This window comes from Setaria italica, chromosome III (assembly GCF_000263155.2).
Source record: "Setaria italica strain Yugu1 chromosome III, Setaria_italica_v2.0, whole genome shotgun sequence".
Classification (NCBI taxonomy): domain Eukaryota; kingdom Viridiplantae; phylum Streptophyta; class Magnoliopsida; order Poales; family Poaceae; genus Setaria; species Setaria italica.
Genome location: NC_028452.1, coordinates 4041494 through 4065036, shown reverse-complemented (window position 1 = coordinate 4065036; position 23543 = coordinate 4041494). Strand labels below are relative to the sequence as shown.

Here is a 23543-nt window from a genome sequence, read left to right as displayed (position 1 = left end):
TACTGAACCTTAAACCCTCAAACCAAATTCCATCTCACTGGTAAATGCAATCGCATCATCTAATAATGAACAAGGTTTTATCTCCCGCTATAGCTGCTGCCATAGCCCCCTATAGGTATATATCCCCACTATAGCCTCATTTAACCTGCTATTAGCTGTTTTTAAGAATCCAAACCCCTCAGTCCGGTGTTTAGAACCATGCTAATGAAGCATCCATTTCAAAAGAAAAAAATACTATAAAAGCAACTGCATTGTAAATGCACGGGTATGAATAAAATTTATTGAGTGTATAGTAGCTAAGCTGGTAATGTTCATGCGGTTAACTATTCCCTCCATCCCAAATTACTATTCGTTTTTACTTTTTTAGATTCAAAACTTTTGATATGATCTAGATACGTAGTAAAAGTTAGGTATCTAGAAAAATCAAAACAAATAATAATTTGAAACGGAGGAAGTATATCTTAATTAAAATTGTTGTTAAGGAGCAGTAGTGCAACGCCAGTCGTCCATGCTAGCAGCTGCGGTTGGAACTATGACCTCGAAAGAAAGAACGTGCCCTCAGCTCCTCGGCCGGTGTCTCTATATCCAATTATCCATGCTCCTCTCATGGAGAAGACTTTGCAATTAACAACACCGTATACCTTACAGCTAAGTGAGCCACAATGATTTCGTCAAAAAAAATCATCGTGCAGGACTCACGGTTCAGTTTACTATTATATCTCTGCTGGATAATTCTTATTTTTCTTGAGGCTCATCATACACGCTTGGGATATACTCCCTCCGTTCTTAAATATATGATGCCGTTAACTTTTTGATTTGTTTCACTATTCGTCTTTTCTACAAATATTTTTTGCAAATAGATAAACCTACAAATTAAATCTAAAGTACATTTGATAATAGACATAATGATGCATATTTTACTTTAGTTAACTAACTTATTCAATAGATATTGGTGGTCAAAGTTGAAGTAAAAAGTCAATGACGTTGTATATTTAAGAACGGAGGGAGTATCTCTGTTAATAATTCCTTATTTTGAAAGGTTCTCATGTCCTGTTCCAGTGCTGTTAGCCAGCTGTAGCCCTGTAGCCATAGCCAGGTGTCAGGAGCTACACTAATTCCTGAAAGCCACTTAGACCAACAAATTGAAAAGGTAGCATACAGATCACACTAGGCTGTACCTAGATTGACTAGAATTACAAATACAACAGCATGGATCACACACACCACCTGAACCAAAGAAATCACATGAACCAGACAAAACTGTCTAGCTAGATCAAGCAGCGTACGTGATCGAGGTGCAAAGATGGTAATGCTAGTTGCCTCCCTCTTTATGTGTCTGCTGGTTCCATCGCTGACTGCAGCCGCGCCCTCGTCGTCGCCGACGACGGCCGTCCGGTGGCGCGAGCTCCATGGCAACAACTCGTGGAACGGCCTCCTGGACCCGCTCGACATCGACCTCCGCAAGTCCGTCATCGCCTACGGTGAGCTCGCGCAGGCCGCGCAGGATGGCTTCAACCACGAGCGGCGCTCCCCCCACGCCGGCGCGTGCCTGTACGGGCGCTCCGATCTGCTCGCCGGCGTGGGCGTCGCCGCCGCGGGCAGCTACGCCGTCACCAAGTTCTTCTACGCCACGTCGGCGGTGCCCGTGCCGGAGTCGGTGCTTCTCCTGCCGCTGCCGGAGCTCGGGGACGCCGCGTGGTGCAGGGAGTCCAACTGGATCGGGTACGTCGCCGTGGCCACCGACGAGGGCGTGGCCGAGCTAGGGCGGCGCGACATCGTCGTGGCGTGGCGCGGGACCGTGACGGACCTGGAGTGGGCCAACGACTTCTCCTTCACGCCAGTGTCCGCCGCGCCGGTGCTGGGCTCCTCCGCCGCTGCGAACCCGTTGGCGATGGTGCATCAGGGGTTCCTCTCCGTGTACACGTCCAGCAACGCCAACTCCAAGTATAACAAGGCCAGCGCCAGAGATCAGGCAAGTTACTATTCTCCATCTCTCTAGCATACTAGTGTATTACCAGAAGATTTGTCCGATCAAGGTGAAGAATACCCGTCGGACCATTATTGATCGTATGCAAATCAGATCAGCATGTACTCATGAACTGATGAACATCACGCATGTACACGCGTACAATATTGTATGCATCGCTTCTGAAATTAGGAACGTGCAGACAATGTCGTACGCCTGTACGTGAGTTTTGTGTGTTCATGGTCAGTTCTTGTACTGCTGACTTTATACAGTCACATACGATCCATCGCCACCAAGCTATGCATAATCCACACTCTATACGACCACGAATTCTTAAGCAGGCCTGAACGTACACACTGATGGCTCAACCAAATCATATACCTCATTACTCAAAAAAAAAAGAAATGATATACCTCAGAAACCTGTATTTTCTTTTTCAGTCGACGATCCTCACCTCACAGTTGGCTAGTTGAGGTCCAACAGTCCTTGAGCCGTCTTCAACCGGGAACGGAAAAATAAGTTTCACACACACCTACGTGTGCGCGCAGGTGTTTGAGGAGGTGAGGAGGCTGATGCAGTTGTACAAGGACGAGGAGACCAGCATCACCATCACCGGCCACAGCCTCGGCGCGGCGCTCGCCGTCCTCAACGCCGTCGACATCGCCGCCAACGGCCTGAACGCCGCCTCCTCCCAGCCGCCGTGCCCGGTGACGGCCGTCGTGTTCGCGTGCCCGCACGTCGGCGACCGTTCCTTCAAGGCGGCCTTCGACTCGTTCGAGCACCTGAGGGCGCTCCACGTGAAGAACGCCGGCGACGTCGTGCCGATTGTCCCGCCGGTCGTGTACGTGGACGTGGGCGTGCTGCTGGCCATCGACACGGGCCGGTCGCCGTACCTGAAGAAGCCGGGCACGGTGCAGACGCTCCACAACCTCGAGTGCTACCTGCACGGCGTCGCCGGCGAGCAGGGCCGCGCCGGAGGGTTCAAACTGGAGGTGGACCGCGACGTGGCGCTGGTGAACAAGGGCGTCGACGCGCTCGAGGACGAGTACCCGGTGCCGGCGAATTGGTGGGTGCCGAAGAACAAGTGGATGGTCAGGGGCGCTGACGGCCACTGGAAACTCGAGGATTTCAAGGAAATCTAGTTAACCTTGCTTGCTTCTCATGCACCATACCTGGAGCTCCCAAATCCACAAGTTGGAGTAATTTCATCCAGTTTTCATAAACATGTTGAAAAACGAAGCGCAATTTGCATGTAATTCAAGTGACCCGTATCGAACTAAACTTGGGGAAAACTGCAAGGGACTCGGCCTCGTCTAGCGCCCTCTCGTGCTCGCCCCCCGCAGCCGCTCCAGCATCCGCACACCTCGCTGCAGATCGCAGAAGCAGCCACCCCGCCTCAGTACCATTCGATCCGCGTTCTTAGGAGGATGTGTCCTTCGTGAGTCCCTCACCTCGGAGGTGGCGGCAGAGGGAGAGAAGGCGGGCCTGGGCCCTGGAGGCCGGCGAGCGCGCCGACGGCAGCAGCAGCGGCGTCGTCGGCGACGGCCACGGAGGCGGCGCACTCGTACAGGGACTCCGTCCCCTCGTACGCGTCTGGCGACGAGGAGGAGGCGGCGGACGCCGCCGACTTCACGTGCTGCACCACCATCTCGTCTTGAAGGTTCTAGAAGCTTCCGCTTGCTCGGGAGTCGGCGCGGAACGCCCACACGGTGCGAAGAGGTGCTCCGTGCTCCCTTGGGATCTAACTATTCTGGACTCTAATATCCTCCGTACAAGTATGATCTGACGGCTGAGAATCACCCAGGGGTGGACGGTATTTCATTTACCGTCCACCCCCGGGGTCGCCGTCCCACCGGAGCGCCGCCGCGTTCCGGCCGCTCCGCGCGTGGAACCGCCTCGTTCGCCCTGCTGGAGGCCTCCTGCAGGTCCCACGTGACACCCGGCGAGCGGCGGAATCGTTATGGCGGCCGGCCGTGCCCATTCCTGACCGGCCGGAGGGATCGCGACGCATGCGGCGATCTAGCCGCGCGCGGTGCGTCGTAGGGGCCGGGGCCTGTTCGGCCGTTCTCGATCGGAGAAAACAAAAGGCTACGACACCGTAATGGTGTGATGCCATGGACCGCGGCGCCGTGTCAGTGCTCCCTGCCCCGCAAGAGGGCAGTGGGCGTCGAGCCCAACGGCGGCGCCGTGCGTGTGGGATGTTCTGAGCTTGCCCATTCACGGCCGACGGAGGAGGTCGTGTCAGCCGTTCCGTCCTGCAGCTGCAGAGTTTGGAGAGCCTCACTCATGCAATCCGTCGTGCTCCTTTGCCCAAGCTGCTGCCCATGGAGCTCTGCTAGCTGTCGGAGGAGATTACTGCCTTGCCGTTGCCAGTGTATCCGGCCAGTCCCTTCGTCCATGTCCTGCTCGCCGGTGCCACGGCCAGCTGGAGCTCAGCGCGACGAATGGCATGCTCAGTTGCTCACTGTTCTGTTCTAGAACGTCGACAAGGAAGCGTCGCAACGCCCCTGATGCAACGAGACACGCTGATGCTCGCAAAAATGTGATCGACCAGCTGTTCGTGATGACTTGATCAATATTGTTGTACCGCTTGTTCATAGATGTGCGTGTGTATACGTATCTCAGTTTGCCATGGCCCTAGTCGTGGCCAGTAACCTTAAGTGCCGCCATTCAGTTTTAGCCTAAAAACATCTGGCCCAATCCTGCAACTAGGGCAAAAAGCGTAACAGGTTCCAATTCCACCGTTCTAGAGTCCAGCCGCATCCTCAGTTTTAGCCTAAAAACTGTGTGTCGAGAACTCACGGCGGCGCATCTCACGACCGCCTGCGATGCCCTACCTGGTGCCGCCGCCGCTTGGTATAGTATGTCGTGTCTGCTGGGTGCTGGAACCTTTGTAGTTGCTTGCGATCTCGTCCCTCGGTAGCTCATCTTGGCTCGTTGATTCGTTCCTCCTCGGTTCTTCCTTTACGGAGCACGCCGTGGCCGGAAGGCAGCAGGCACCACCGGCTGCCCTATTCTAAGGTGTTCAACTACTCCCTAATATCTCACCCTTCCTAATTATTCAATTAATTGGACTATTATTTGTGACTTATTTTGTACTGACCTTTCAGACCTAGACTTACAATTGGCACTGCAAAATGAAATGGAAGATGTGAATGCACCAAATCTTCACTAGACATTCCTTTTGTTCTATGCTATTCTTAGATATTGTATCTCACTCTTAACATGTAATCTCAAGAATCTTCTCATTTTTGAACCATTGCTTATGCTTTTGCTATTTTTCTATATGTGATATGTATGGGGTAGTTTCTATTTGCCACTAAATTTGGCCCTAGTCTTGACCAATTCATGGGATCCGCCACTGGTACGAGCTGACATAGAGAGTTCTCGAGATACACATGATGTGGAAAGAAAATATCAGGAATGATTATATTTATGGATAAATTGTAACACCAAGATTGCATGCAAACCAGAAAAAAGATACTATTACCATGCAAACGAGAAACATGTAGCCCCGAAATATGCTTACTTCCACTAAGTCTTCACCAAATTGATTATTTCTATAAGTAAGAAGTACCTTTAATTTGAAAAAGTCTAAAATGTTGCTAATATGTAGAAGGGCATAGTCACAAAATTTACAAATATGCATATGAACTCCACAAAATTTAGAAAGATGCATATGAACTCAATTACTAAATATGAATGTAATATTTAAATATGTGTTTTTGTCTCTAAATATATACAAAACGTATGATAAAAAATAAGAAAAATATGATAATTAAATTAATATAATATAATAGAGACATTATACACCACTGTTCTACTCTAGTACCAAGAAACTTGGCCTAAACCGGCCGAAGATAAAACATATGTGGTTAACATACGGTAACTATGATAATTAATATTAAATTAAACAATCGAACTAGTTTAACATATGTGTATAATGTTCCAAAAGTTTATGTTTTTCTTCACATCAAGTTGAATATACATTACCTATGATGTACAATAGGCATTTTGAGTTGTTTAATTATGGGCCCAATTTTTTTTGTATATTTTCTATGTAGATACAATCCCAAAATATATTATATGCACAACAGTAGAGGAGGTGGGACGGAACTGAAAACCAGTTGACCCATGCGGATCGCGAAGCATCAAGCACCACACAACCCAACGGACAAGCCGGGATCTCCTTTTGTGCGTGTCATGTTGCGGCGATCTTGCATTTAACTAATAATCTCGCATGGTAGTCACTCCTTCGATCCTCTGCCTTCTTCTTTTTTCTTCGATCATTTTCACACCCATCGGTCTGGACTAGTGAGAAGAGTAATGTGGTGAAACTTTCTTTCACACTTCAAATTATCAGTGTGTTGTAGGGCTCTACGATTGTGCATGTGCAATCCTTACATTTGCATGTCTTGTTTTTCTGCTTGCTCAACTTCTTACCATATATTCATTTGAAGTAAGTATAGTGAGTCATTTTATTTTGGGGCTGGGATATCTGCGGCAGAGTCAAAAGGGAGGGCGTCCCAAGGGATCTCAGCTAATTGTACTAGTAGTTGTTAACACCTGCCCCTCTATTGCTCACGGATGTTTCTAGTTTACCCGAGTCTATCCATTCACACAACCAGACTTAGGTACAGGGTTTTGATTACACAAACTTAGGCCCAATTGTTGTAGCCCATCGCATGACTCATTTCTCCTTACATTGTTGCTGCTAGTTGTTTGGACACCATGAAAAAAATTTGGAAAATTTGATTTAAGTCTATTTGTTAGATAGTTTGTAAAATAAATATATATAATTGACATGTAGCTTTCTTTTTTTATTTACCAGTGCTCCATTAATATATTCATATGGCAACATGTGGATTTGTTGGCGGCAGTATGTGCACCAGCTTGTGAACTGCATGCGCACAGATCATTATAGTTTCCCTTAATATATTGCATCCAATGTTTATCAATCCGTGGATCGGCGACGAACTGATTAGGATTTTCCATCTAATCTAACAGATCAATCCTAACATGAAGCGTTGATTGCATATAAAGGCAAACCTGCTGTAAAGATTAATAACTTGAATAATGGTAGATCACATCCATATATATATATATATAGACACACACATATATATGAGATAACACCACCAAGGGTAACAAGAGCCTATCGCCTTCTAGTTACAGTTCTAGCCAATAAGCAAACACATCATACATCTCATCCAAAACAATCTTTAAACTACTACATCCAGTCAACCTCCCAAAAACTCCCACTTTACACGAAAGCAGACCTATCACGATCCTCCCTATTGGTGCAGGCATGAACACAAGTAAATGTGTCTAGCTATCATGAAGGATGAACATATTAGATCTAATCACCATGATTACATAAAGCGTGCTATGTAGTCTAACCTTGCATTAGACTAAGGAACAAATTCATGATAGAAAGCATAAAAGGAGGCATTGAGTCGTTAACAAATCGGATGACACGAAGAATATTGCTCACACAATATGTATTAGATAATCACCTCCAAGTACATACCATCGACGATCTACTGCTGCTCCTGAACTCTGCCATGGCACAACCAATAGGGAGGTCAAAGCGGCTAGGGTTTGGCCTATGCCATCTCCTAGACAACTCTAAAGAATTGCAGTGGCCCTCAGCTCCCTCTGGTGAGTACCCTAATTTTCGTCAAGTTCTGGTGGATGGATACGTATGCCAATGGAGAATGGAGATATTTATAGCCTGGATATACCGTGGGACAAAGGGCATGTCAATCGGGGTTAGGAAAGTACCAGGCCGATCATCCTGGGCGTTTTCTCAATATTGCCAACTTCAAATGGCCGAATCTTCAAAGTTGTAGATCTTTTCGAAATATGCAGTTTAGGTACTAAATTCAGCCCAATCGAAGTAGGGATGAGGGAGATATGGTACGTGCAAGATCTCCTACTTCCGCGGGCCTTTTGACTTTCCAATCTTGAGACTCCATGAGATTAACTTGCCAAATCACCACATATTTCACCTCTAAGTCATCTGGAATGATGGTTCGTTGAATGTGTATGCATTTGGAGGCTGAATTGGGCCAGGCCGATCGGCATGCAGGCCTTGAGCCGATCAGTCCACTCCTTTTGGGCTCCGCTTGTGCTCGTCTTTCTCGTCCAAATCGAGCTCTTACAAAAGTCATCTATTTATGTCGTATTTCCTACTATTTTATAATATAATCTAAAATACAACACATATATGAATATGGGATTATTTCACGAGTCATGTGACAACGGGTTGGTATAACAATTAACAAAAACACCACTTAAATCTATATCTATATTCTATATCTAATATTAAAGCGAGTAACACTTCTGCCAATCTTTTTTCGTCCGTCGTGATCATTTTGTCAACAAGTCCCTCAGCTTCCATGGAATCAACCCGCAGTTCAAATTCTGAAGAGAGGGAGGGCTTGGGTGGAAAAAGAAGGAAAGGGAGGGGTTAAAAGGGAAAAATCTTCTCCTTTGTCCAAAACAGGAGGCGAAGGGGGATGGGGCGCGGGCGGCGGCCGGAGCGGGGCACCTCGCCACGGCCGCGTCGCCCCGCCCACCCGCCATGGTAGCCCCGTCGGCCGCGGCCGAGGCGGCTCAGCCGCCTGCGTCGTCCGCCCGCCCGCCCGCCTGCCTGGAGCTCCCCATCTGCAGCCACCCGGATCTCCCCCGCTGCGGCCGCCGCCCAGAGCTCACTAACTGGAGCTCCCCATCCAAGTCGCCCAGATCTCCCCCGCCGCGGCCGCTGCCCAAAACTCCCCATAATATTAATGCCTGTGCGTTGTCCACACGCGCGCAACGGCGAGAGGAACCGCAGCAGCTTGAAGTGTCGGGACCGGAGCATGCCGTGGACGTCGTAGCTCGAGCATGCCAAGGACGCCGGAGCTCGCCCCATGGCTTGCGCTCAGAGTTACACGGAGGGAAGCGAAGCCATCGCCACCGTAGCCACGCGAGCAGGAGCGGAGCCACCGCAGATGCTACTCATGGTCCTCGCCACCGCAGGTGCCGCGCGTAGTGGTCGCCGCCGCCGCCGCCGCGTGTGGTGGCTGGAGCTGCCGCTCAAATCGCACGCAGCTGAAGCCTCAGTGCTGTCGTGCTGTGGTAGAGTGTGCTGCTCGCCTCGGAGCTCGAGTAGCACCGTGTGGTTGCGAACGAACGAGGCACCAGAGCATAAGGACCGTCCTTTTTTAATTAGTTTGTGGGTCTCATAGAAAACCCAAACCCAAATTAAAGAACCACGGGATAAGGTCCAGCGTGGACGAAGAGAAGAGAGAACCAGAGACCAGGGTGCTCTGCAGTTTGGATGATGGCGGCGGCGTTGCATCAAAAAGGAGAAAATGGCCAGGTTCTCTTCCTTTCTTTTTCTATTGCACGCGGGTCCCGCTTTAAATCCAAACCATTTCCTAAGCACAGCCAAACAATGGATTGGGATTGGAGTCTTATTTCCCAATCCATAATCTCCTTCTCCGTATCACATCCTATATCCATTTTCCTATCACATCCACCGTCCAAACGTCACCTTAGGGTTTCACACCAGATACTAGAACCGAGTTTTGTTTTGCATTTGGGAGTGTCTCGACCGCCCAATCCAGATGGATGGCTGCGAGCCAGGTGCGGAGTTAAGCTAGGCCTGTTGGGGGAGATATTGGGCCAAAGACGGTAAGGCTACCAAGTATACTTAATAAATAAAGATCTCTATTTCCTAAAAAAAGATATGGTTCTCGTGCAAACAATAAGACTAGAGAGGAGCTGAAGCAGTACGACGGGTCCGACCCCGAGAAGCCACCGCTGATGACCATCAATGGATAATTATTTCGGATATATGTTAACAGAAATGCAATAAATATATAGTGATAGAAATAGAAAAAACTACGAGTTTTAAAAAATATGATTATCATTTCACCGTAGCAGGGCCATATATATATATATATATATATATATATAAATAAGTGAAAATATGTCATACCAACATTTTTTTTTGTTCCATAAAGCAAGTAAGGTTTCTGCTCAGTTTTTTCGTATGTCTGGTTATTTTGTAAAAAAGTCCCTCAACTTTTATGGAATCAACCCGCAGTTCAAATTCTGAAGAGAGGGGGCTCGGGTCGAAAAAGGAGGGGAGGGAAGGGAGGGGGTTAAAGGAGAAAAAGCTTCTCCTTTCTTCAAAATAGAGAGGCCAAGGAGGGGGATTGGGCGCGGGCGGAGCGGGGCGCCCCCCCCCCCTGCGTGCGGCCTCGGCGGCATTGCTGGCACGTGGCACGTGAGGATTTTCACCGTAGCGGCTTAAGAGGTGGTGGTGACACTACGAGCTGCTGCTGCCAGTTGCTGCTCCAAAAACACAAAAAAGCAGTCCCTTCCCCAGCGATTCTTGTCCAAATCCAAACATAAGCTTCCCAATCGCCTTTAAACAAAGATGTATCTGGATCAACGAGCTATATGTGTTAGATAGGGCTTTGGTTTCATAGGATCGAAATATAAAAGTCTCTGAACTTCCGGTTACACTGAACCTTTAGAATGTGCTCCCGTCAGTTATCTCCAAAGCACCGAAAGGCCACCTTTTCTCGAGCATAGATCATCCAAATCCAATAACAAACTTTTAACCAAACTTGTAGAGGTACTATAGGGCTGCAAGTTCTAGATAGGAACTTTGCTCAAAAGATCTTTGGTTTGGAAGATTGAGAGCTCTGACTTTGGGCCAGGTACTGAATTTCCAGTTTCAGTTTCAGAAATTTCCAATGCACTTCTGACAGTCTAAAATAGCCCACCTTTCAAACTTTGAGCTTCATTTAAAATACTCAAACACTATTTCTTGTGAACAACAACTGGACACTATACATCCTCGTAAACAAATAATTAACCAAACATACATACCAAGAGAGCATCAACCAATAAATATTTTGGTTTATTGTGTTTGAGAAATGAATAATTATTTCAGTATAAGGATATTTGTTAACAGAAATGCAATAAATATATAGTGGTAGAAATAGAAAAAACCACGAGTTTTAAAAATACAATTATCATTTCACCATAGTAATGCATGGGCATTTTGCTAGTACCACTAAAAAGATGACAATAACAAGCGCAACAGGATTCCTTCTGCAGAAGCGGACCCATGGCCCGGTAACCCTAGGCGCTCCGCGCTCGCGTGGGCTCACCATGCTAAATCCATTAGCTTATTTAGGCCCTGTTTGGCATGGCTCCAGCTCTGGGTGGAGCAGCTCCACTCTAGAACTTCAGGTGGAGCCAGCTCCACTCCATAACTCCAGAACTAAAATGGGGTGTTTGGCTAGATGGGTGCTTTCAGCTCCAAAAAAGATCGATTTCAGTGTGGATTGCCATTGTTGCCCTCCAATTCAGGCCCACTTGTCATCCTCTCTACCCTCATCTTTTTCTTCCTCAGAATAATTGAAGGAACTCCTATTTTTTTATAAATTTCATTCATATTTAGACTGACCCCATGATACAGACTGAAGTGCTAAGAACAGCGAACATGCGACTGCATGGTACAAGAGAAAAGAGAAACTACAGGGCGCTGCCGAGGCTGTGCCCAGTCACGGTGATGCTCACGTCCTCGCCCCGCGCGGCGTATTGCGCCACGAGCCGGCGGACCTCCATCAGAACCTGCTCACGTGCCGAGTCCTTGCAGAAGTGCCAGGTGAGGTCCTTGTCCGTGTACAGGTCCGCGACACAGCGTAGCCCCGCAACGCCTCCGGCATGCCCAGCCGCTCGAAGAAGTCACACCGCAGGTACTTGCAGCTGCCGCAGTACCGGGAGGACGGGTCGTAGTCGAAAGCGTCGTAGCAGGCTTGCGCGAGCTTGCCGTACCAGATGAGCTCCGACCGGAGCAGACGGTCCATCGGCGGCGGGGCGAACCGGCGGTCGGGCGCTGTGGCCGGCGGCGGCCTTCGGTGGCGGGGCGAGATGGGCGGCCTCGGGGCGCAGCGGCCAGCGGCGGGCCTTCGGCGGAGGGGCGCGAAGGCCGGCGGCGGGCCTCGGCGGAGCGGCGCGAAGGTCGGCGGCGGGCCTTCGGCGGAGGGGCGCGAAGGCCGGCGGTGGGGCGCTCCGGCCGCCGATAGGCCTAGGGGCGCCTGGCGGCGGGGCTAGGCGGGCGGGCGGACCGGCGTCGAGCCAAGGGCGCCTGGCGGCGGGGCTCCGCCGGCCTGCAGCGGCGGTGGGGCGCTGTCTCCGGCCGCCGGCAGGGGCTACGGCGGCGGCGAGGCTAGCCGCCGACGCAACCCTAGCCGCCGGCGCAGGTCCAGGCGCGGGCGGGTGAACTCACGGGAGAACGGAAAGAAACAGAGGCGCACAGGAGAATGGAAAGAAAGAGACAAACAGATGAAACGTTATTTTTGTGTAATCAGTGGCAGTGGTGGGTAATTACCCACCAACTCCACAAGGAGGTTCAAAAGAGGACATTTTGGAGCAGCAAAAGGGGTGCTCCAAAACTCCAGCCCCATTTGCACTACAGCTCCATGGAGTTGGCAACTCCATGGAGTTTTGGAGTTGACATGTTTGGCTAGATTTTTTGCTGGAGTCGCTGGAGTTATGGAGTGGAGCCGTGCCAAACAGGGCCTATAGTGTCTAGCTAGTGGTACCACAGTTTGTAGAGCTGTAGAGTAGAGATGCCCGAGCTCTTCGAAGTTGCTAGGTCCGCCACTGCTTATGTGTGTACAAGTGGATGTATGGTTAGTTAGAACAGCATTGTTGTTAGTCATACTGTATTAATCTTTTTTTCTTGGCATCTTCAACCCCCCCCCCCCACCCCAATCCAAGCTCCACCCCTCTGTACTAAGTTTTTCTTAAAAGAAAAAAATATTGTCACAAGTAATTAATAAGTTCAAAAGATTGTTTATTTGATAGCAACCCTATTAATATAAGTCTTAGGGCATGTTTGGCGAATCTCCTAGAGCAGGAGAAAATCTTTCTCCATAAAGTTAATTATAAAGAATCATAGAGAATCATTTTCAGACATAGAATCATTTCTCTCCAAGAATCTGCTCCCACCGAGAATCGGGTGAAGCTCTACCAAATAAACCCTTATTTTCTTGCAAGGCTTAAAATGTCAGTAGGTCACAAACCAGATATTTAACATACCTTTATTTGAAATCCGGAGTTTGGGGTGTTACATATTTATACAGTGACCCTGTGCTGCTGTGCTCACCATCATGTGCATATTGCTCTCCTTATGACGTACATAGTTCAAGAAAAAGCAACATATACTGCTTATACTGGAGCAGTTGGGATCCGGAACGATTAAAAGGAAATTAACATGCATAGCATACGACGATCGCATACATGAGACGCAAAGTTGGCTTTGCTCAGGTCAGACGTGCTCGAAGTCCTTGAGCTCCCACTTCCCTTGGGCGCTCTTCACCATCCCCTTGTTCTTCGGCACCCACCTATTCGCCGGCACCGGGTGCTCGTCCTTGAGCGCGCCGGCGCCCTTGTTCACCAGCGCCACCACGTCGCGCTCCACCTCCAGCTTGAACCCGCCGGCGCCGCCCTGCTCCCCGGCCACGCCGTGCAGGTAGCACTCGAGGTTGCGGAGCGTCAGCACCGTCCCCGGCCACCTCAGGTACGGCGACCGGCTCGTGTTGATGGGCAGCGCCACCGCCACGTCCACGTACCCCAGCGGCGGGTACGCGGGCACGATGTCGCCGGAGTTCTTCACGTGGAGGGCCCTGAAGTCCTGAAACGAGTTGAAGGCGCTCCTGAAAAAGCGGTCGCCGACTCGCGGGCAGGCGAACACGACGGCCGTCACCGGGCACGGAGGCTTGGAGGAGTCGCTGCCGGCGCCTGCGGGCGCGTTCGCGCCGCTGGCGACGATGTCGACGTCGTTCAGGACGGAGAGCGCCGCGCCGAGGCTGTGTCCGGTGACAGTGACACTGGTCTCCTCATCCCTGTGCAGCTCCATCAGCCGCCTAACCTCCTCGATTACCTGGTCTCGTGCGCTGGCATGGTTGAACCTGGATGTCGCGTCGCTGGATGTGTACAGGGACAGGAAGCCACCGTGCACGACGGCCAGCGGGTTGGCGTGTGCGCCGCGGGTCCCAGGACGCGCGCCGCCGTGACCGGCGTGAAGGCCAGGTCGTTCACCCACTCCGGCGTCCGCACCGTCCCGCGCCACGCCACGACGATGTCGCGCCGCCCTTGTCGGTGGCCACCGCGACGTACCCCATGAAGTTAGACTCCCTGGACCACACGTCCTCTAGCGCCGGCAGCGGCAGGAGGAGGAACGCGCCGGGGAGGGGAAGCCCCGACGTGGCGTAGATGAACTTGGTGACCTTGTAGTGGCCGGCGGCGGCAACTCCAGAGCTGGTCAGAAGGTCGCCATGGCCGTACATGCACGCGCCCGCGTGCGGCGAGCGCCTCTCCGTGTTGAAGCCGTCGTAGGTGGCCTCGGCGAGCTCGCCGTAGGAGATGATGGACTTGCGGAGGTCGATGTCGAGCGGGTCCAGGAGGCCCTTCCACGAGTCCTTGCCATAGAGCTCACGCCACCTGTTGGCAATGCTTCCATTTCCAAACGACGCCATGGTCGGCTACCTGCACACTTGCTTGTGGCTAGTTAGCTGAGCTGTGCCTTTGTTTTCGCTTGCTATGTAGCTGGTGCTCTGTGTGCTGGCTGGCTGCTTTTAGCTTGATGCGTATTTATAACAGTATGTGGGCAATCTTGAATACTCCCCTGCCTTATGAAGAGTGTAATTATAGGATTTTTCAGATAGATCAGTGATGTTGTAAAATTACCTTGGTGCTCTGTGTTGGCTGGCTTGTGCAATCCTGAATACTCCATTGTCTTGCGAAGAGTGTAATTATAGGATTTTCAGACAAATCAGTCATGTTGTAAAGTGACCTTGGTGCCTTTTCACTTTCCGGTTAGAATTTACACCCACTTGCAGTTACTCCCTCCATTTTCTTTGATAGACCTATTTCATATTTTCATATTAACACAATGATCAAGGAAAAGGACATTGCTTATCATCCAAATTCACGTCATGATGTATTTCTCATCCTGGTAAAATTAACCGGGATTAAAGGGGGTCTTTAGTTCCGTGTGAATGACCCGGGATTAAAGAGAGTCCCTTTTATCCCGAATAGATAGTCCCGATTGGATTTTTGAGATCTATGAGCCTATCCAACTTGGACTAAATGTGAGCTTTCCACCGGTACAATTTTGATCGGTAGCTGCATGCGTCGATGACTGTCCAGAACATAAAGGCATTTACCATGATCGTCTCTGGTAGTTCTCTACACTCTCTAGTCTCTACAACCGTACTTAGCATAAACTTACTCACGCAGGTCGTTGCCCCGGCCCCCGCGTCACCCTCCGCTCGAGCGACTCGAGTGGCGACCCAAACCCTAGCCGCCGCCACCCCCTTGCCTCCTTCCTCTCCACCTCGCCGTCGCCGGAGGGACCTGCCGGAAGCCCACGTGGCTCCCAAGGAGGGCGGTGGCGAGGTCTTGTTGCCAAGTTTCATGGCCACCTGCACCAGATCTGGGCGGGAGGCGCTGCACGGCGACCACGGCGGCGCCGCACGATGGCGGCCCTGCCGTGCCCTGGCGCGGGTGGCGGCGACTCGGTGGACGGCCTCGTAGAGTTGGATGCGGCCGTGCGCGGGCGGCGGCGCCCTAGGGATTGGCCTAGTGGCAGCGGTGGGCGGTGTGGCTGCTACGGAGGGTGGTGGAGCTGGTGGTACGGCAGCGGCAGCGGCGGCAGCATGGTGCGGGGTAGTGGCGCGATGCGGTTGCGCACGGGCGTGGTGGCCGGCGGCGGCCGCACACATGGTAGTGCCCCGTGGGCAGCGGTGCAGATCTGAGACGGCGGCGTGGAGCAAGGCCGCAGGTGGAGGCTGAGAAGCAGTGCGAGGAGGCACACCAGCGGCACTTGCGTGTGTGCAGAGGCAAGGTTGATGCCTGTGGCGGCCGTCGACCGGGGTGAAGAGTTGGAGGAAGGTTCGTGCTGGCGGCTACCGCTGCCGTGTTGGGTCTGAGGTGGCGATAAGACACTAGTTGGGGCTGCAGCCGCGCATGGTTGCGAGGCGGCGACGCTATGACCGCAGCGGCGCTTTGGTGGGAGAGACGCTGCAGGCTCATGGAGGAATGGACGTGGTGCGGCGGCCATGCGTTGCGCGGCACAACAACGACCTACGCCTGACGGTGCGACTACAAGCTAGGACGCTCTGCGATGGTCGATAAAGGTTTGCTGCCAGCAGTCATGAGACCGGCGTGGCGGCGAACTAGTCCTGCATAGCAGTACTAGGTCGGTGCGGCAGCTGCAGCTAGTTGGGGACAGTTCAGCATAGGTGTGATCTTGGTGGCTAGCCCCTCTTGGCGGCGCGGGAAGCTCCGTGGTGCAACACAGACTGGTGGCTGCAGCGGGCTTGGCTGGTCGCCACTCGATGGTGGAGACCTTGGAGGGTGATGGGCTGTGGCAGCAGGGAGGCCGGCGAGAGCCGGGCAAAAGCCTAGCCTGGTGTCAGGCTGACAACGGCGGCGTTCTGGGCATCGCGCTCCTCCTGGGGACGTTGTTGAGGCATCCTCCCCGTGCTCCCTGGCGAGAACTACTGGTGAAAACCTTACCTGAGATCTCTTGGGCGGGCGACGACGGCGCTTTGCGTCGCCTCCTTGTTGGAGGCGTCATCCTTTGTAATTCCCGTTCTGTCTTTTCCGCCTCCTCGGTGGCTTCGCTCCGGTGGTGGTTAGGCTCCTAGGTGTCTCGCGGGTTAGGCCTGGTTTAGTTCGTTTGCTTATTTTTAGCACCCGTCACATCGAATGTTTAGATACTAATTAGGAGTATTAAACGTAGACTATTTACAAAATCCATTACATAAGTGGAGGCTAAATGACGAGACCAATCTATAAACCCTAATTTAGTCCATAATTTTGGACAATGTGTTTGCTACAGAAAACATTTTGCTAATTATGGAATGAAAGTTTAACCTTTGTCGAATCGTCTCGCTTATTTAAGCCTCGCGTCCTCATCCATAACGGGTTTTGTAGATAGCATACGTTAGATACTCCTAATTAGTATCTAAATATTGATGTGACACTTGCTTAAAAATAAGCAAAGGGAACCAAACACCCCCTTAGTGCAGGGAAGTGTGGATCTTCTTCTCTCTCACCCACTCCCTCTATATCTCACTTTGTGGAGTCATCTGGAGGTCACATTGCCGATTGGCGTGCTATCGGGTGCTGGTGGAGATGGGTAGTGCACTTTAAGGTTTTTTGTCGGCTTAGCAGCATTCGGTCATGCTTAGCGTGGCTGGTTCAGTGCTTGGCTTCCTCCTTGGTCGCCTCATCGTTGGCCTCCGGCTGAGTTTGTAGTTGTTTTTCTCATAGTTTCTTTTACTTTTCCTGGTCTAGCCTCCAGGGTATAATCTTGTATTTTTTACTATATCAATGAGGCATGCACTATCTCGCACGGAACCGTACTCATGAATATTCTCCTTGTAAGTACAATCAGAACTAACAAGGTGTCGACTTGCCTGGTCTCTGGCGCTGGACTGTTGAACGTGGAGCTCGCGTTGCTGGACCTGTACGCCGACAGGAAGCCCCTATGCGCCATGGCGAGCGGGTGCGCGGCCGCCGCGGCGCCCACCACCGGCGCGGCGGGCACTGGCGTGAAATCGAAGTCGTTGACCCACTCCAGGTTCCTCAGCGTCCCGCGCCACGCCACCACGACGTCGCGCCGCCCAGCCTGGCCGCGTCCTCGTCGGTGGCCACGGCGACGTACCCGATCCAGTTGGACTCCCTGCACCACGCGTCCTGGTTGAGCCCCGGTGCTGGCCGGAGGAGGAACGCGTTGGGCACGGGCAGCGCCGACGAACTTGGTGACGGCGTAGTCGGCGGCAGCCGACGCTCCGGAGCTGCACAGGAGGTCGAAGCGGTCGTGCAGGCACGCGCCGGCGTGCGGCGAGCGCCTCTCGCGGTAGAACCCGTCGTAGGTGGCCTGCGCGAGCTCGCCGTAGGAGATGATGGACTTGCGGAGGTCGATGTCGAGCGGGTCCAGGAGGCCCTTCCACAAGTCCTTGCCATGGAGCTCTCGCCACCTGTTGGCTGTGCCTCAAAGCATCGTCGGCGATGATGGCGAGGATGCCTTCACTTTGGCTAGCTATTGCTCGGCTCAGGTTTCTCAAATGGCTTCAGCTTGGTGCGACATTTTATAGCACTAGCTAGGTGCAGATATGCAGCTCGTTGCTTCAAATTTGATGTGGCTTTTCTAACATTCTTACTAATGTCTCATTTTAAATGTAAGGCACGGTTTGACGTTCCCTCCATCCCAAATTACTATTCATTTTGACTTTTCTAAATACGTTGTTTTTGCTACGTATCTAAACATACATACATACATACATCTAGATCCATATCAAAAATTATATATTTAGAAAAGCTAAAATGAATAGTAATTTGGGACGGATGGAGTATAATAGTCTACAAGATTATAATTTTACCACTATCTCCTCTATTATACTACATTACAATTTACATCATATAGAGTAAACAACAGCATAAAATTGTTGTTGTATAATTTACAAATCTTTAGGCTAAAATCTATTGATTAACATCTGTCCGCCTTCAAGTTAATTTTTTGTTAGTATGTCATTGTCAGTCTAAAATGTTGGGCATCTGTCACTTGAGCATCTGACATTTTCGTGTTAAGCTTTAGTTCATCTATTATTGTCAAGAGCAATTTCAAATTTGCCATGAAAAGATATGCCGTAGGCAAGGATTGAAAAAACGAACAGGGAAAGAAAGTGCCGATCGAGACTATAGGTTGGGGTGATTATTGGTTTCTAGGCTAGTCACATATCAGGCAAAGAAATTTTGCAAGCTGCGATCCAAATTAAAGATCATGACCACACGATAGTTCGAAAGAGAGACAGAGATAGAAAAAAAAGATTACCTTGGTATTTTCTATAATATAAGAAATATAAGTCTATCGTGACATCGATATCTTTGAAAGTTATTATCTTAAAATAGGAAGATCCAGGGGTGTTTGGATACCACCTACTAAAATTTAGCGCATGTCGCATCGGATGTTTGATACTAATTAGGAGTATTAAACATAGGCTAATTACAAAACTAATTGCACGAGTCTGATTCGCGAAACGAATCTATTAAGCCTAATTAGTCCATGATCTGACCATGTGGTGCTACAGTAACCATTTGCTAATGATGGATTAATTAGGCTTAATAGATTCGTCTCGCGAATTAATCCAAGGATTCTGCAATTAGTTTTATAATTAGCTTATATTTAGTCCTCCTAATTAGCATCCGAACATCCGACGTGACACTACTAAAGTTTAGCACCTAGTATCCAAACACCCCCTTAATATTATGAAAGTTTTTTTCATGATAATAGCTAGTAGCATTAGCACCCACCTTGTAGGTCAATCTAAGTGAATTTTCGATATTGATGGCCAGAGCTAAAATTGATGATCCTACTAGATGGACTTTTATTGTGTGATTAGAGGAAAGCGTTAATATAGTTAAAAGGAGATTTTTGCCTATCCTGAGCTGGACGGCAAAAGGGAGAAAAAAAACTGCGTGTGGCAGTGGCTGGATTCATGCGTACATTTAGGATTCAAGAATCCTACCTCAACTTTGCGTCCCCAAATTTGATGAGGTCAGATTTGGTCGAAGTCCTTGAGCCCCCACTTCCATTGGGCGTTCTTGACCATGCCCTTGCAAGTCTAGCGCCATTGGTGAATTATTACTAGACTTCGTGCAAGACCTCGGTCCCTTTCAAACTCAAACAGGCTAAAATCAATTGACAAGATCTTCAATAGTTTTCTAATTAAGTAGTCAAAAGGATATAGAGTGAGTGCATGCGCACATGTCCCAGATATAAGTCAGGAAACCTCATCAAACTTGGGAGTATTACAATCAGAAGCTGATTTTTTTCTGGTTCAACAATTCATTTGCCTCTTATTACATTACAAACGGAGCATAGAGTGCACGCATTTGGATGAAAAAGGAGAGAAAAGGAAGGTGGACTAATTTCATTCAAACAGAACAACAGAATTGGCTGGCCACCTAGGCAACATGGACAACTCCACCTGCAGGAACTGAAAGCGTTAAGCACTTTGATTTCAAAATATTAAACCAGAATATAACATCAACTGCAAAACGACACATTGGAGATCCTTGCAGGTTTAACAGTTTAAAAGAGAAAGACCAAGATCCATGGAGATTTGGATTACTATGAAACTACATGACAAACATATTCCATCCAAAACAGCTTTGTTCATTTGCCCTCAATGGACTAAACAATCAATTATCCTTTCATCAAATGCATTCATAATATGATAGCATAAAAATTGTATGAATAATACCCACAAGCTAATAGCTGAAACCCAACAAACTAATGATTTATTGTCAGATACGGATGTTTTATTTCAAGGCCAAGATCTTCCTTTTCACCACCAGAAGGTTGATAGTCAATTTCTTTTCTAACATGTCAAGATAACAGAAGGTTATTCAGAGAAAAATGACAACCACACCAAAGAAACTATGCCCTAGGAATTGATCAGGGGCACCGGTATGCAAAATATACTCAAGCGATAACATTATCAAGGGATGGATTCATTGTAAGTTTGTAACCACCAAAAGGGTATACTAAGAAAAGGTCTTGTACAGAGACGGCTAGACTTTCCTACAAGTACATAAACATCTTTACAGCCTACTTTACGAGCAAAGATCAATACCTTATCATGCTAATACTGTGAGAAAGCGCGACTACCCACAGCTATGATCCTCCACGTAGGACCTCACAATCAATTACCCACACATCTAATGCCAATGCTCATGACAGCATTTAATTCTACTATCACGAGCTATCCACACATTAGCCACACATATTTCGAAAATTGCTCAATTGTCAAAGTCCAGCATGTAACCATAAAAGAAAATAAGTCAGCGAACAGTTTCTGCACCTATCAAACTAGGTCCTAAGAAATGATCATGGGGCGTCAGCATGCAAAATATACTGAGGCAACAACACTATAAAGTGATAAATTCCATTGAACCATCAAAAGGGGAGAGTTAAGAACTCTTACTACTGTCGTAGTGGGGAGGGAGGTCTTCAAAATTCTCAAACAAGAAGCTTATCATCTCAAGTCTTAAGTAATTAAATGGCAACAAACAACACAGGTGGTCACCAAGAGGCTACAAGATGCAGGAATTAGATCCTATCCTTTTTTGCATTTCCACAATTACTCAAAAGTAGTAGGTCAGCTGAGAGTTGATATGTGTTAATTCTAGAGAAAAAGGTGGGCAAGTTGGCTGAGTTAATGAGGAACAGAAGAGAGTCCTCAAGGAGCATATCAGAAAGCACTCAGGCTTAGGCATCTTGACAGTATCAAGCACCAGGGTTACAAATTAGACAATTTGCAGTAGTAAAGGTGCAGAACTTTCAGACTGGTTGAATTGAGCAATGTTACACCAGTTAAGAGCCATGATCCATTGTTAAAAAAGGGAAATGTCAGAAGTACAACAGCAGGTGTGAGGTTTGCTGTGATAGAACATATTGCCAAACAAGTGGTGGCCTTAGACTCAGACTCATATCCCACAGACCAAAGAAAGCAGAAATGGCATTAATCTCGTTTGGTCAATCCGAACTATCTATGACAGAGATAAACTAGTTAGATGATTTGACAACTAAACCATCCATTTCCCTAAAGCAATAAGAAAAATGCATATGCGCCTTTTTCCTCCCTACACCGAATTACCCCCAAAATCCAACTCACGGTCGAATAACCTATCGATTCAAGCGCTATTAGAACAGATCAGGTAAAGATTACACGCATGACGCATCGCATCAACAAGCAGCAGCAACATCAAACACCAGGGTCAACCACGAGCGGAATCTAGGCAGCACATGCGGCGGCACGAGGAATAAGTGAATAACAGGGAACAAACAGATCTAGCCTCCTCCAACGCGATACATAGATGCACGGATCTCGCCGACGAGGGAGGCGGGGGCGTCTCACCTGGTCCCATCAGTGCTTCTTGTGCTCCTGGACGAACTTGGAGTTCTTGAGGTCCTCCTCGGTGAAGTTGGCCGTCATCTTGGTGATGAGGAAACCGGTGATGGCGAAGCCGGTGAGGAAGGGCCAGTTGCGGCGCCACTCCCGGCGGAAGAACACCGGCCACGGGTCGAAAGTCTTCATCTCCGGCTGCGTCGCCTCCGCTCGATCTCCTTCCTCCTCCGCCTCCGGCTTGACGGATTCTGGTGGGGAATGGATTGGGGGCGAAAAAGGAATCGATCTGGCGTCTGCACGAGCTGCTGCTAGGGTTATTTATGGCCTCCTGCCTCTGCTGCGGGCTTGAACGGGAATCGCGTGGGCTGGAGAAAAACCTGGGCCTTTTCTTCTTGGGCTCAAGCTCAGCGATTATTGTCGCTCTGAAGCCGAGAAATCTCTGACGGGCCAATAGTGAGTGTGAGTTTGGCGCGATAAACTCTAGGCCTGCGCTGGAGATGACCGTAAAGACGTGCGTGGGCGTAGAGGGAGGGAGCACGGCCCAGGTGTTGTTTTTCCTTTTCTTTTTTATTTCTTACTTTTATTTTAAATTTTCTTTTATTTAGCTTTTAACCATTTTTTTATTTTTTTAAGAAAAAACCTGGGCCTTTTCTTCTTGGGCTCAAGCTCAGCGATCTATGTTGTCCGCTTAATCAACTGGATAAAATTTAGACTCGATTTTCTACTCTTATATACTTCTTATGTGTTGAGATCAGTGCTCAAAATAGTGGGTTATAGTAGATTTTGGCAACTGCCGCTATAAAATTATTGTACTAAATAGCGGGCCATATTAACACTATAGCGCATTATAGCGAAGCTATAGTGGCTAAAAAAGCTCTCCGCTAAATATCATAGCCCGCTATTTAGAATATTGGTTGAAATCGGTTGAAACGATGATGAAGATACAACTATACAAGCTCTTAAGAGATCCGACTCCAAGCTTCTGAAAATGACAATGTGTTGTGACTCGAGGAATCGTATTACACACGAGCAGGAGGAAAAGGACCCATTGGACCAGACGACGGATCGAGCTCAGATCAAAATAAATCAGACAGTGATGGCCCTATTATTATGTGATGAGGTGAACTGTGGACTGGCGGAGCTGCGGAGGCTGGTCACTTGCGGGTTGCCGTTGTCACGCATGCATAATTACATACGGCTGCTCGCGGAGTCTTGTTATCTGTACCGTGGCTCCTGCCGGATCGTCGACCAAGAGCTATAGTTCAAACCAAAATCAAATAAACATGCTATAGTTCAAACCAAAATCAAATGTACTTGCTTTTGCAATTATTATTCGCATATCCATTTCCTAGGTGATGCTACACGTTTGCTGAGATCGTCAAGCGATTGAAATCTCGAATTTGTAACGTACGCAGCAACAGCACCTACAAGATTAATTAAGGGCTTCGGACGATGATGCACTCTCCATATATAGGGGCGTTTGCGAGGGTTACCATCTTCTTAGGTTTTCGCGGGCCCGTGAAGCTTTTTTTTTTATTTATGCTTCCAATATAATCCGTTATTTTCGGGGATGATTTTTC

At 49.1% G+C, this 23543-nt stretch overlaps 2 protein-coding genes, 1 long non-coding RNA gene and 1 pseudogene across 3 annotated transcripts; 1 reads left to right on the top strand and 3 right to left on the bottom strand.

The window, feature by feature from the left end:
* The first annotated feature begins 1013 nt into the window (after window positions 1-1013).
* Window positions 1014-3229, top strand: LOC101768088 (phospholipase A1-II 7). The gene is made up of 2 exons (XM_004960452.3): window positions 1014-1972; window positions 2515-3229. The coding sequence occupies exons 1-2, from the start codon at window positions 1304-1306 to the stop codon at window positions 3106-3108; spliced, it is 1263 nt and encodes a 420-aa protein (XP_004960509.1). The 5' UTR covers window positions 1014-1303; the 3' UTR covers window positions 3109-3229.
* A 10073-nt stretch (window positions 3230-13302) lies between these two features.
* LOC101784832 lies at window positions 13303-14517 on the bottom strand (annotated as a pseudogene).
* A 2855-nt stretch (window positions 14518-17372) lies between these two features.
* LOC101784427 (phospholipase A1-II 7-like) lies at window positions 17373-19684 on the bottom strand. Its single transcript, XM_022825050.1, has 2 exons — window positions 19660-19684; window positions 17373-18037 (listed from the first exon to the last, which is right to left on the bottom strand). The coding sequence occupies exons 1-2, from the start codon at window positions 19682-19684 to the stop codon at window positions 17373-17375; spliced, it is 690 nt and encodes a 229-aa protein (XP_022680785.1).
* A 76-nt stretch (window positions 19685-19760) lies between these two features.
* Window positions 19761-22343, bottom strand: LOC101767414. Its single transcript, XR_001163745.3, has 2 exons — window positions 21973-22343; window positions 19761-20040 (listed from the first exon to the last, which is right to left on the bottom strand). It is a non-coding gene; the product is annotated as an uncharacterized LOC101767414 (long non-coding RNA).
* Window positions 22344-23543: the final 1200 nt, after the last annotated feature.